At 37.2% G+C, this 15,296-nt stretch overlaps 1 protein-coding gene across 1 annotated transcript; it reads left to right on the top strand.

Annotated features, from left to right (window-relative positions):
- Nucleotides 1-5,137: 5,137 nt before the first annotated feature.
- On the top strand, nt 5,138-8,828 carry LOC149299801 (pinopsin-like). Its single transcript, XM_089486106.1, has 4 exons — nt 5,138-5,468; nt 7,323-7,651; nt 8,073-8,318; nt 8,691-8,828. The coding sequence occupies exons 1-4, from the start codon at nt 5,138-5,140 to the stop codon at nt 8,826-8,828; spliced, it is 1,044 nt and encodes a 347-aa protein (XP_089342232.1).
- The last annotated feature ends 6,468 nt before the right edge of the window (nt 8,829-15,296 follow it).

Here is a 15,296-nt window from a genome sequence, read left to right on the forward strand (position 1 = left end):
ATGCCACTCTGGCATTTAGAGGGTTCAAAGGCATATTATGGGGAAGAGTGGCATATAGGGAGGTTTAAGGCATTCAGGAGGCAGAGTGGCATATAGAGGGTTAAAAGGGCATTTCTGGAGGCAGAGTGGCATTAAGGGTGTGGCCTCCAGAAATGCCTTATGCCCCCCATTTAACACTCCCCCGGCACCCCCCCCCACACTTACCGGTGCTTCTGACTTCCCTGTCATGTAGCCGGGGCAGCGTGTAGATCCCACGCACTTACGCTGCAGCCGGAGGGAGGCGTGGCTAGCAGCGGGGGTTGTCTCCATCGCGCAGACCTTCCCCGACTGTAAGAGATCAGAGTTCCCGGCACCGGGAACCCCCGCTGCTAGCCACACCTCCTTCCTGCTGCAGTGGAAGTTGTCTACGCGAATAGCGTAGACATCTACACGCTGCCCCAGCTACACACCGGGGACTCAAGCACCGGTAAGTGGGGCGGGGGGGGGGGAGGCAGGAGGATCCAGGTCCCCTGCAGCTGTGGAGGATCTGGATCTTAGTTGTCTCATAGTCAGACCTACTTGAGGTCTGATTATAAGACGACCCCGATTATAAGACGAGGGGTATTTTTCAGAGCATTTGCTCTGAAAAAAACCTCGTCTTATAATCGAGCAAATACGGTAATTATTTTTAAAAAAATATTTATTTTTTCTGTTACTGATCACATTAGTAAGCTGGGCTCTATTGACCTGCATGGGGCCCCTGCAATGTTTTTGGTTTTGCTAAATGCTTCAATATCAAGGTATTGTAGCAACACTGTTTGAGTGAAGAAAGCAATCATTGATAGCTTTCTACGCTTCTTTAACCCCATGACGTGCCAGGCACGTTATTGGTTCTTAACTGTATGCTTTTCCATGATGTGCCTGGCACGTCATGGGTCGTTAAGGGGTTAACATAATTTGGAGAGAAGATAACTGGAGATAACTGTTCCCTAGCCCAAATGGATGAGGCATGTCCCTTTTTATACTTTAGCGCACAACTGTCGGTTGTGTGAGGCCATTTTTTACAAAACATAGGTGGGGCTCCCAGAGGTTACATGTGTTATATGTGCACACACAAAACTATATACTTCTAATGTATATGAACTTTGACTATAAAAAAACCCTGCCTTTTGGTCTTATTAGTGGTTATTTCACTGCATTACACCGTTGCTAGAACAATCCAACTTCTGCTATATATTTATGAGTTGTAGTATAATATGCAATATGTATAGGTCTTAGGCAATAGGACAGTCGTCCTCTCATCCATAATAGTGATTATTACTTAAGACCATGGTTTTATTATGCTGTGGAGGGCCAAAAGTCTCCCTTGCATAGCACACTTTTTATTTTACATTTTTTTTGGATTGGGTGGCAGCTTCATAGACTTGAATGGGGTCTATACAAGTAAATGGAGGCTACAATACCTCCTTCAACCAATTGGAGCTGGTTGTATAGAGAAGTGTATATACACCATACCACACAACAAGAAATTTAGATTTTAGTAAGGCGTTTGAACCTTTCGCTCATAGCAGATTTATAAATAAACTGCAGTGTTTTTATTTGGATGTTAAGATAGTTGAACAGATAAAACAGTTGTTGGTTACAGGAGACAGAAGGTTGTAGTTAATGATGAATATTCAGAGGAAGTTCTTCTCAAGGCTCAATAATGGGATCCCCATATTTAGGTATGGTATTAGAGAAGCAATGTTATTTAATAAATGGAGTCCAGCATGCCATTAGTTTTCTTTTGATAAAAAGGTGCATCAGAAGATATATATGAAATAGAAAAAGAAGAAAGCAAGCAAGAAAGAAAGAGTAGAGGCTATCAGAATAGGAACATAAGACGGTTAAGTTCTGAGCACAAACTTCTTCAAAACCTTTTTCTTTTTATTGCCTAACTAAAATGTTTAAATTGTGGTAAACCCATTTCCAAGTCACAATCTCCATCTCCCCAAAAATGTCCTTGTTTTTGTCTTTTTTAAAATGCTTTAAGGTATGCCTATGCAATACCAACATAATTTAAAAAAAAATCTAATATATAAACTGAACACATGGTTTACCTTATGCAACAGTGACCTCTTCTGCTGCTCAGTGGTACAGCAAGATGCATTTGATTATGTTAAACTATAGCAGCATCTAGTGGTAACAATATATCACAACACAAACCTGTACAATAACAATCTCAAACTACCAAAAACATCACTGAGCAACTATAGAAATATATATATTTTAAATGATTGCATTGAATGACAACCCATTTACCGTTTCTATGAATTCTCAGTAACAGGTCTAGAATCTAAAATCTGCAGGGTAGGGAAACATTTAAAGAAGGTAGGGAAAACTATGGGAAGGTTGTGAGAGTGAACGAAAGTGTGAGTGCAAGAGAGTGAGTGTGAATGTGAGTAAATGTGTGCACCAGACAACAAATTTAATTCCCGATTTAAAAATGCCTCCCGATTTTCGTCCGAACCAAATAGACAGATAAAATAATTTGTTGCCAAAAATGAATGGGTCAAAAATTTAGTGAAAATTGTTTCTGGCCCATTTCTACATGTCAAGTTTCTAAATAGTTTAGTTACTAAATCAACCGGTTAACCTAGTTTAACTGATAATTGGGTTAAATTTCACCAGACAGGCATGATTACTTCAAGTCCTGGTGAATCTAAACATCAATTAAATAGAACCTGTCTTGCTAAGTGAAGCAGGCTAAAAGGTCTCAAAAAGCAGTACATGAGTTAAGGTCAGTGTTCACAGTTCCACAATAAGCAAGAGGCTGTGCAAACATGTCATCTAAGGCAAAGTTGCAAGACTTAAACCACTACTAACCAAAAAGAACACAAAGCCTCGTCTAACATTTCCCAAAGAACATCTTGATGACGCCCAAGATTTTTGAGATAATACTTGTGAGCCAAAAGTGGGACTTTTTGAAAGACATGGGTCCCATTACATTTTGAGTAAAGCTAACAAAGCAATCCACAATAAGAACATCTTACCAGCAGTCTAACACAGTGGTAGTAGTGTGACAGTCTGGGGTTGCTATGATGCTTTAGGACCTGAGTGACTTGCCATTATGGAACCATGAATTGTGCTATCAGAAAATCCTGGAGAATGTCTGGTCATCGGTTTGTGACATACAGCTCAAGGGCAGTTGGGTTATGCAGAAGGACATTGATTGGCAGCACACAAGCAAGTCACTGAATTGCTCAAAAGAAACAAAATAAAGATTTTGGAGTGGCCTGGTCAAAGTCCTGACTTGAATCTGATTGAAATGATGTATTCATGCTCAGTCCCTGCCCAAAAACTCTCCAGTGTGGCTGAATTAAAACAATTCTCAAAATGGCACAACCAGTTATTAGGTTTATGGGGAAATTAAATTTTCACGTGGGTGATATTTGTTTTGATTACTTTCTTACCTTCAATAAATGACAATTTAAAAGCTGAATTTTGTGTTTACTCACATTGTCCTTGTTTTAAGATTAGTTGGATGATCTGAAACATTTAAATGTGACTAATAATCAAAAATAGAAGAAATCGAGAAGTGGCAAACACTTTTTAACAGTACTGTATACCCCATGCATATTTATTTTTGGGTGTATATAGTAGCCTCTTATAGTAGGCATATAGTAGCCTCTTATCAAAGTTCCCCTAAACTGTGTTTTTATGAGCCCCATCTTTTTACATATGGTCTAAAGTACTGTCAGTGATAGTTTAGGTGAGACCTGGCCAGTGCAGCTAGTTTGACCTTTTCAGTCGTATGTGAAGGATACATGATTCTGCATTCATTCACCCATCACAATTTGTCCATTCTCATAATTTACCCAAACCCTTTTAAATTTCGATTATTGGGAATTAAACTTTCATAAAGTTGTCGTCAGGAAAATGGGCATATCTTCTAACCTTTAGGTTGTTTGTAGCATCATTAATAAGTATATGCAAGCAACCAATCCTTGAGCCACTAATAACAACATTTTTCTGAATATTGTTACCTACCACTCTCCCTTACTTGTCACTCTCTGTTAATAGTGTATATTACAAAAGAATGTAAAATAGTAGTATTGCGTGATTGTACATGGGCCCACTGAGTTTTAGCCAGGTGTTGTTGCAGCATATGCGAAAGGGTTGGTTGGAGAGACCACTGACCAGTGACCACCTCACAAAGCACATGGGTCATCTTCTCCCTCATGCAGTGGTCACTAATTTAGAGGGTTGCAACCTTTTTTGCCTAGCCAATTCCTGGACACTCAAAAGCTGTTCAGAGAAAAGAGGAAGTTAGTGCTCCCATTATCACACAGACACTCACACTAACACAGAATTACTCTAACACATGGACACACAATAACATACAATGCATTCGCACACACTCCCTTGTGCAACTTACTTATCCTTTGTGAAGTCTCAGTCTGCCTTCAGGTCAGCTCAGGCACTGTCTGACCTGCTAAGCCTCCCTATAAAACTATTTTGAAAATAATATTGATAAAGGATGCCTAGCATTCTTCCTGCAGATCATAGATGCAAACCGTCACCAGGCAAGCAGTTTTTGGAAAATAAATGTAAGCCCGGGGCATAGGACCTTATTACTTACCCCAGAAAAGTCCAGGTCAAACCAGGATGGGCAGCAATTCCAACATTAAATGATCCCATTACTTGCTAACTGTCTACAGATTTCCTATTAAGCACTGGTCCCCCCCAAAAGCTTGGGTGTACCTAGTGTGTCTAATGGACAATTTGTCACTGGCTTAGGCAGTGGCCCAAAAAATTAAGTCAGCTCATTGTGCCATTGCTCCCACACCCATCCTTCCAGCTATCCCATGTATGTAATCTGTCAAATCACAATAATCAAGAGAAGCATGTGCATTTAATTAGTCTTCTCCTTGAGCTCAAAATAATCTGATTATAATATTCGGTTCTTATACATATTACATATAGATCTCTAATGAGGCTGAGCTTATAAGAACATCTGCTGCTTTTAGCATAAGATCACATATTCCTTATCCTACACAAAACAATAAACTAATAGCAGTTCTAGCAAACATGATGCCCTAATATCACAGCAAATTATATGACCGTTTTAAAATAAAGTCATAGGTAGAGAGACATGCCAGGAAGCTATTACGCCACCATGGCCGACAATAGCACTCCAATAAGTCTCTTAAATAGCAACTTCACTGCAGAACCTACAATTTTTCCAAAATCTGGATATAGCATTTTGTCATTTCTGATGTTTTTAAATGCAGTATTTTCAATATTTAACAATATGTTGGTAATCATTGTGACCATAAAATATCCTCAGTTACGCAGTCCTATCAATATTTTTATTTTAAACATGTCATTTTCTGATCTAATGATGACTTTGTGTGGTACCACTATTGTGGTCAGCACCAATTACCATGGATACTTCTACCTCGGTGAAAGATTTTGTATTTTTCAAGGATTTGCTGTAAACTACTTTGGTAAGTGAAATCAATATGTGTTGTTTAATGGTACTGGTATTTCTATGTCTTTTTGCACTTTAATAATCTATATTCAATTCTAGTAAATTAAATATTTCTATGCTGTATGTGTGTAATTGTATATTCTGAGGATTCTTTGTGTTAACTAATGATTTAACTCCCAGGGCACATAGTCAAATAATATGTGTTTACTTCTCAATCTTGTGCACAAGTGTCCTGAAAGCAAACACTATCTTCAATTAAAAAAACACACAAAAAAATCAAACTAGGTCAAAGCTACCATTTGAGCAGCCAATTAACATCAAAGGCATTGAACAATTATGTTCAATTAAGCTAAACTAGCCATGAAAGGCTGTATATATTTAAAATTCTGTATATGTAGATGTTACAACTGTTGTGGATACCTGTGTAAGTAGTAATATTGACAAGAAAAGGTAAATGAACCATTTTGAATTACCTTGTTTTCTGTATTAATTGTTTAAAAAGCATGGTCTGATTTACATCTAAATCATAAGTATAGACAAACACAATATGCTTAAGCTAATAACACACAAACAATGATAATCTTTCATATCTCTATTAAACACACACAATGAACATTCACATTGCTGGTGGAAAAATGAAAAAAACTTTGGATTTAATAACTGATTGAACCACCTTTGGCAGCAATAACCTCAAACAGGTGCTTCCAGTAGCAGCGAATCAGTGGAGGAATTCATATTCTCTCACACGTTACATATTGCTATCTACTTATTAACAGAGGGGCAGTTAAAGGCTCTCTTTCTTGTAGAGTTTGGTTTCTGCCCTGAAACATTTAACTGTAGTTGGAAATCTGGAGCTAGATTGATACATAAATATTACATGTGTAGTGGCACTGTAGGGACTCCCCTTAGTGATCACAACAAGTGATCGCAAAAAAGAACAAAAGGTATCTGTAGTATAGCGCGCCGATCTAATCAGCAACAATCTGCTACATCCTCTGTCAGAAGTGTACATGTGATCCTTAAATGCTACAGCTCTTCTGCGAAAGCAGATGATGCTGCTGTGAGCTAAAGCAAAACAAAAAAAACACAGTACACTTTCTTCAGCTTACCATCATAATGCATAGAATATTTTATGTTTTCTCTTTCCTAATAGCTTTATTTCTCTCTTCATTTGCTTTTATATGTTAATAAACTAATAATATGCACTTCTTAATCAGGCTTTTCAAATATATTTACGTTGTCCTGGTCACTAGAAGTGTTGTAGAGCTTTTTGTTTGTTACATCCATTATTATGTATATATATTTCATCTCTCTCTCTATATATATATATTACTGTTTGTGGTCAATAAATCTTCGGGTTGGAAATACAATGACAAACACCAACTCTACTGTTGGAGACGTTAACCTTTTCATGACCCAATAAATATACTATTACGTAAAAATTATATAATAATCAAAAAGTATCAAGTTGACTCTTAGAACTTACAGCCAAGGCATCGGATACCAGAGTTTCTGCTGAAGAAAAGAAAAAAACCACAAAATATGTAAAGGAGAGTTTTGGCCTTCCAAAACATAAAAAACATGTATATGTGGTATATTTCTCTACTTGAGGGATGTCACTGAACATAAAAATGAAATATTACATTTTTTGAGAAGAAATCCTAAAAAAAATAGCAAAACACTGTCTTTTTTAATTTGACATTTGACATTATAAAACCATTTGGTCTTATTTGTTTTTACTTTTTGGCAGCTATTTTTCTTCATATATATATATATATATATATATATATATTTTAAAAAAACATTGTTTAATATATTTGGAGTTTATCTGGTACATCTTATTTACTCACTGCATTTTGATGTATTGCAGGAATTGTCTCGCTCTGGTCTCTGACCATCTTAGCCTACGAGAGGTACAATGTTGTATGCCAGCCAATAGGAGCACTAAAACTAAGCAGCATCAGGGGCTTCCAAGGCCTAGTATTTATCTGGATTTTCTGTCTTATTTGGGCTATAGCACCACTTTTTGGCTGGAGCTCTTATGGTCCTGAAGGAGTCCTAACATCCTGTTCTATTGGATGGGAAGTGAGATCCTGGAACAACTACAGTTACATAATTGCCTACTTTCTGACCTGTTTTGTTATTCCTGTAAGCATAATTGGATTTTCGTATGGTAGAATCCTTCAGTCACTTCATAGGGTATGTTTCATATGTTATTACATTTATTTTCTTCTTTTATAAAAGGGTGACAGTACTAAATACATGTAACTTAGTTTATGTTTCATCAGACTCTAGATAACATTTCTTTTCTTTATATATTAGTTTGATGCTTCAACAACTAATGTGAAGTTGGAGCATAGTAACATATCAAACATATTAATTTAAGTTTGCCAAAACACAGCTAGATAGTTCAAAGTCCTTAAGGCCCTGTCATTGAAAACATATATGTAATCAACACAGGTTATTGCAAGAAATACGTTAATGTATATCTGCTAATTTAAAAAATGTTAAAATTATTTTTGACAATATAATTCTCATGTTTTCTATGATAGCCACACAGTTAAAATATATAAATGTGTATGTTAATTTTGCTTTTCAAATGTGTGTCTATTTTTATTAGCTAAACAGGAAAATTGAAGAACAAGGAGGGAAGACTAATCCAGAAGAAGAAAAGCGAATTGTACTCATGGTCTTTTCCATGGTGATCGCTTTCCTTGTGTGCTGGTTACCGTACACAATCTTCGCATTGATAGTTGTCATCAATCCAACTCTTTACATTTCACCACTTGCTGCAACTCTTCCTACATACTTTGCCAAGACAAGCCCTGTGTACAATCCAATCATTTACATCTTCCTTAACAAAGAGGTACGTTTTATTTTAGTAATCAGATTGGTTTCCAATAGGTAGTTTCCCATTGCTTCTCTGGTGAAAAAGTAAAAAACAAGTGCTAGAGGAATACCCTACCAGTGCTGGATTTGTGACCTATTTAAGCATTAATATTGGCCAGGGATAGTAAACATTAAAGGAGGGAAATCCCTAATATAAAATACTGCATTGAAGACCTGGTACTACATGGCCAGGGCTTATTTTCTACAGCATTGCCTACCAAAGTTTAGGTTTCATTAAAGAATAATTATAATAAGAATGTAGTAACAATAACAAAACCTATAAAAACTGTGTCATCCTACTTGTACATTTGTTATTCCTTTAAATGTTATAATCTATCTTTTTTTATAGTTCAGAAACTGCGCTGTCAAATGTTTAACTTGTGGTCACATCAGCTTATCCACACCTGAAGAGGAAAGTGCTTCTATGCAAGTCCCTGTTGAAACCAAACTTGTTTCCAAACCTAACCAAGTGGCACCCACAGAATAGATTTTGGACAATATTATACATTGTTTATATTTACTTTATAAAACTATAACTATATATATATATATACACACATATATAAATCTATATTTATACAGATCAGCAATAACATTATGATCACTGATAGTCTTGTTATCATGACACCTGTCAGTGGGTGGGATATATTAGGCAGCAAGTGAACATTTCATCCTCAAAGTTGATGTCTTGGAAGCAGGAAAAATGGGCAAGGGTAAGCATCTGAGCGACTTTAACAAGGTCAAACATGATCCAAGTCTCCTTGATGCACATGGGGGGTGAAAGCTGGCCCGTGTGGTCAAATCCAACAAACAAGCTAATGTAGCTCAAATAGCTAAAAATGTCATACAGGTTCTGATAGAAAGGTTTCAGAAAACACAGTGCATCACAACTTGTGGAGTGTCCATGCTGCGACAGGTGAGGGCTGTTTTGGCGGCAAAAGAAGGACCTGCCCAATATTAAGCAGGTGGTCATAATGTTATGGCTGATCGGTATATATATATATATATATATATATACACACAAACTGTATGGCTTTTTGAAATGGCCATATAAGACCACTGATATGGACACATTTGTATAATTTGATGAATAAAAACAGCAACTGTCTGTCTCACTATTCTTTTATATGATCCTGTTATTCTTTCAGGCAAATATGGTTGTGATGTATGTGTGAATATGCCTTGTAACCATGGGAATTCTCTGTTACACTGAGTGGGGCTTAAATTAAGGTTCAGTGAGTGAGCTGGTGTATGCTTGTGTGTTTCATATGTTGACTTTGTTCTGAGTTTAAGGGTGGTCTGTAAAGGTTAGTCCATGGAGATAGCGAGATATCAGGCAAACAGTAGGAATGACTATTTGTATAAGTTAGTTTAGAGATTAGCTGCATTATTCTTAATGCCCAGCTGAGTCAATGTAAACAGTTATGTGGGGAGTTTTTCAGCCTTCAGTCTGAGTTTACTGCACTACTCCCAAGTGTCTGTGTTTAGGAGTCAATAATACATGTTCTTTCTGTTTCTTTGCCTCTTTTAAATAAAGCTCTGTTTGTTTTAATCAATCAAACATATTCATAGCTCTTAATACTCCACATTCCAAAGGACAAGCTTTAACATCCCAACTCTGTTTACATATCTTGGCATATTTCTTACCCATTATCTTATGCCAGCCAGTGTATAGACAATGTACATGAAACGTGTATCATTTTTTATTTTTCTAACATACCATCTCATCTTTTTTTAAATGCCAACAGGGGGCACAATTGCACCATTTATATATAGCTTTGCTATCTTGCAAGAACTTAAGGCATTCATTTTGCAAAATATGTTTCTCTCCACGAATAATGAGAGAATTATTTGTTCTGTTAATTCAGTACCAAATTAGGCTAATTCAACTTACGTTTGCTAAATAATTGTGTGCCTAATTTGGCAATTATCTTGGTGGCATGATTTCAAATATGTAAACAGAACAACCTTTTCTTCCATCCTCCAATGTATTAAACTATTGTAAGACATCTTAGCAAAGTTCTTGTTGGCGTTAATTGGCACAATTACAAATCGTTAGCAGAAAGACTTAGTAAACTGTCAATATGCTGAGGAGTTTGAGTAACGTCATGAACCCTCAAGGTGCACTCTATACCACACTAGTTTTCTCTGTACCTGAACCTGTACCCCAAACAGTGTTAGTGAATAAGTGAATTGAAGTTGATCTGTCCCAAATCATACATTTTTACATCTTACAGCTCTATACACTAAATAAAAACCCATATAATTGTATAAACAGCTCAACCTAGTTCATCCCGAAGGTGTTTTATGGGGTTGAATGTCAGGGTTCTGTGTGGAGCAGTGAAGTTCTTCTATACCAAACTCATCCAATCATGTCTTTATGGACCTTGGACTGGGACACAGTCATGCTGGAATAGAAACAGACCTTCCCCAAACTGTTGGAAACAAAATTGGAAGCATAGCATTGTCCAAGATGTCTTGTTACGCTGAAGCAATGTGATTTTCCTTCACTTGAAGTAAGGGGCCTAGCCCAACCCCTGAAAAACAGCTCCTTACCATTAACTCTCCTCCACCAAACTTTACAGTTGGCACAATGCAGTCAGGCAAGTAACGTCCTACTGGCATACGCAAAACCCATTCTTGCCCATCAGACTGCCAAACAGAGAAGCATGATTCCTCACTCCACATAACATGTTTCCACTGCTCCGGAGTTCAATGTGCATTACATCACTCAATCCAATGCTTGGCAATGTACTTGGTGATGTGAGCCTTGCATGCAGCCACTTGGCCATGAAAATCCATCCCATGAAGCTCCAGCTGGACGTTTATTTGTGCTGATATTAATGCCAGTAGAACTCTTCGGCTATGAATCAGCAGAGTGTTGGTGACTTTTATGTACCACCTGCCTCAGCACTTTGTGACCCCGCTCTATGACTTTACTTGGTCTTCCGCTTTGTGGCTGAGTTGCTGCTGTTGATAAACTCTTCCACTTTCCAATAATACCTTTCAAAAACAGACTTATTGCAAAGGTGGCATCCTATCACAGTACCATGTTTGAATTTACTAAGGTCTTCAGGATGACCCATTTTTGTCACAAATGCTTGTAAATGCAGACTAGATTGCTAGGTGCTTGATTATACACTGTGGCAATGGGTCTACTCCACAGACAGAGTACTCCATAGACCTCTACATCAGGGCCATAGGAAGGGTGAAGCAAGAGAGGCACTCGTCTTGGGCGCGGCTGTGAGGGGGCGCACCTCAAAAGGGTTGAGATTGAAGGATGCAAGTCTTTTCTCAACCTAATCTACTAAAAAAAACTATAAGGGTAGTGTAAATAAAATAACCTCTGTAAAAAAATAGCTGGGGAGCACAATTTTCTATTCCTGCCTTTACACCCCACGTGCCATGTACTGAGTGATCTACAGATGGTCTCAGCTCCACTCGTGTGACTGTGCCTGGCGTGTGTCTCAAACATAGCAAACCCAAAACATTGTGTTATAATGTTCTGATTATGCATTGCAATAATGGCAGATCAACTAATGAAGTAATCAATAAACATTTCCTTCAAGGTCCTTTAAGGTCAATTAAATTCATGTATATCCTCAACTAACCGCAGTAATTTATTCCACTATTGTTTTCAGTGTAATTAGTAGTAACAGAGTACCAAAAAAATTTCAATGTTAATTGTAACATGTATCATTATTATTAAAAAAATACACAATTCTGGACTCAGATAACAATGAAATACTCAAAAATGGTCTAATGAGATTAAAGTCTGTACTGGAGTGCTGTTGTTTAAAAAAATCAGCAGTACATGTCCCTGTCACAACTTAATTATATTTTCCAAATGGATTGGACCGAATCTTCCCTACATAGAGAAACCAGAGCCCGCGCCTTCTTTACTAAATGGTCAGCGTATATTCCCACACTGGCTCCCTCCACTAGGACCTCTCTCTATTCCATGTTCCAATACACTGGATGGTTCTCTCGGCAAATTCTACTGGGCAGACACCCTCTGCCGGGTTTAGGTTGGTATACTTCTGTACACAGTGTATCATTCGTTGTCTTGACTTTATGCTGTGTCGGGTATCCCTTACTACTTTGTCTTATTTACCACTGTACCACTGACGACTGCTTTATGACCATCTTGTAACCTTTTTTTTGGTCTTTGTATATGTATGCGTGTATACTTATACTTTATACCTCCTGTCTGCGGCAAAAATAAAAGTTAAAAAAAAAAATCAGCACTGGCCCTCTTCCCCAGCAGCAGATGAAGCGATAGGGTGGATTTCTGACCTATATTCTGTGTCAGAAAGAAAAAAAAAGACGAAACCTAATTGCAGTTTTCCATAATCCATCTCATAACCTTTATTTAGTTTTGGCCTTGCATCTTATCATTGTCAGCCTGGAGTAACAGATGATGGAACAATAAATGGAGCTACAGCACCTGCTTTGTCTCACCCTTGAACAAATCCACCACCTGCCAGCTAGAATGGACTTCAAGGCAAAGCTACCATGGAAATGACAACATGCACTGGCAAAGTAGCCATTCCATGTATTAAGCAGCCTCTTATCTCTAACAACTGATGACTTACTGAATAGGCTGTGATCCATACTGTATATTCAATGTGACATTTCTAATGCTGGTATGCATACTCATTGTTGTAGCTGTCAGTGATGGGTTTATATTTTCTATATACAATACAGATTGCTTTAATTGTCATCCAGGGCATATAAAATGACAGAAGCTGTCAAAATATTGTTTAGTTGAAAAACCCTAATTTTTGAGTATTTGTGTGCTGGGAATAGGCAAATCCACACATGGTTATGTAAGTAGTCCCATGGTCTAAAAAATGTAATCCCTCTATTCACTTGCATGCAAAAAAAAATAAAATAAAATATAATGATTCTCAGCTATTATATGCATTAAGTGTACCGTATATGGTGGCTGGGGTATATCTATGAGGAAAAAGCCAGTGCTGTATATCTGTTAAAGGGACACTCCAGGCATCATATGCACGTTAATAAATAGAAGACACTTTATCCTCCATGCAGGAGATTTTACTACCATGTGATCTACTTAACGCCATTTAGCTCCTGTAATTGGGTAAGCTTGACAGTAGACTTGGGAAAGTACAGCACCAACAACTGGTTTAATGGCTCCAGTGATGAAAATCATTCATTCTGATATAGATGATCCTAAACATAATTGGTAGCTATCCAAAAAGAATATTGTGGACAGCAATTTAACAAAATAATACAATAAATAAGGCATACAGTTGCCCTACTGCGAACAGTGTCCTATATAACTAACATTAGGTAAGTATTCCCTGCATAAAATGATGTACATGCATGCACAAAGCTCCTGTGTCATATGCAATAGCAACAAAGGGGTCTCTATTGTGAATTTAATTTCTAGACTTCAGAGCAGCATCTGTTTAATACATATCATCCTGCTTTACTGGGGCAAATATAATTGGGATGAGCAAAAAGTAAATATTTAATACCGGTAGTTAAACCATTGTTACATCAATTCTCCAGAACATCAATTAATATATATATATATATATATGCCTAGTGTGCCTAGGGCCAGACTGGGGATGAAGTATTACTGGCATTTTAAGCCACACACTATTCTCCTACACTCGTGCATATTTGGCCACATATTAAAGAACCACTGCATGTTACATGAGTAGTGCCTTTTTAGTGGAGTGCTTATGATAGAGATGGACTCTGAAATATATATATATATATATATATATATATAATATTTAATCTATTTTACAAGGTTAGGTAGAAAAAGTCTCAGTTTTAAACCATAAGATTAGGGGTCATTTATATACCCTGTTTATATTTTCTGTCAACGTGTAGTCCTTTCAAAAAAACAGATATGACTGAATGTTTGTTTTATCTTGTTCTGTTTTATTATACAGTGCTTGGGTTTCACTATTTACACATGAATAAACACGCCCATATCAACTTCAGCTGACAGCAGGGGAAGCTTGCCTGACCTGTTTGGACTTTGGCTATATCTATGTTATTAACAGCTGATCCAGTCTCAATGAGACAATGTAACTACCCCAGGCGTTTACGTCTGTACCTGAATGATTGGAGGGGATTTAACAATGCTTAAAAACCTGTAAAAACAAAAGGCCATTGTAAAAGTGATTTCCCACATCTAGTAAAACAATACCAATGGTCTTCCTTGTAAACTATGGCTGACAAGAAAAAAATATTTTAAAAGTACATTGAAAGGGATACATTATTTTGATCATTCACCATTGTAATCATTAAATGCAATTGTAAATGTCTCCAAACTTTTTATAAGAATACCTGACAGTTTTTATGAAATATTTAATTTTGGGTTTTCAACAAATAGTTTTGTTATTTATTTCTGATTGCTTAAATATTGGTGTGGCCAAGTCCAGGGTCCATCTGTATTTTTAGATCATACACTTGGAATAATAGGCTGAACATACTCTCCTGTGGACCACCATGGAAAAAGTCTTCTCATTTGTACTTAAAGGTAGGCAAAATTGTTCAAAAAGCTTAGAAAATAATGTTGGCTGTGGAGGGGTAAAAAAAGCCAGGCTGAAAAAAGAGAATGAAGGAGGATTTGGCGAAAAAGTTGAAGATCAGAGGATAGGTAGTAAAAAGACATGAGGGCGTAGCTGAGAAGACAGAGACAAAGGTACAAAGACACCAGGTAAAGACTTGGAAAGAAGGAAGGAAGTCCATAAAGAGTATGCAGAAAGGGAGTAAATGGATGCTTAAATTCGTTTGGGGTAATAAAAGAAAGCAGGAAGTAGAGAGAGGGAAGTGATGGTAGAGAGTAAGAAACAAGACTTTGAGAGAAAATAAATATTTTATAGTGGGAGTTCACTTGGGGGTCCCTTGAGGCTGGTGCTCCAGGATGTCAAACCTGACACATGAGGTCCTTGTATACAGACCTGTG

Source organism: Sceloporus occidentalis, unplaced genomic scaffold, assembly GCF_023333645.1.
Source record: "Sceloporus occidentalis isolate IW3139 unplaced genomic scaffold, rSceOcc1.0.p SCAF_28, whole genome shotgun sequence".
NCBI classification, from domain to species: Eukaryota; Metazoa; Chordata; class Lepidosauria; order Squamata; family Phrynosomatidae; genus Sceloporus; species Sceloporus occidentalis.

Coding starts and splice junctions, on each gene's coding strand:
- LOC149299801 (XM_089486106.1), top strand. CDS start 5,138: ATGGCCGACAATAGCACTCCAATAAGTCTCTTAAATAGCAACTTCACT. Junction 5,469..7,322: donor ATTTGCTGTAAACTACTTTG/GTAAGTGAAATC, acceptor GATGTATTGCAG/GAATTGTCTCGCTCTGGTCT. Junction 8,319..8,690: donor ACATCTTCCTTAACAAAGAG/GTACGTTTTATT, acceptor CTTTTTTTATAG/TTCAGAAACTGCGCTGTCAA.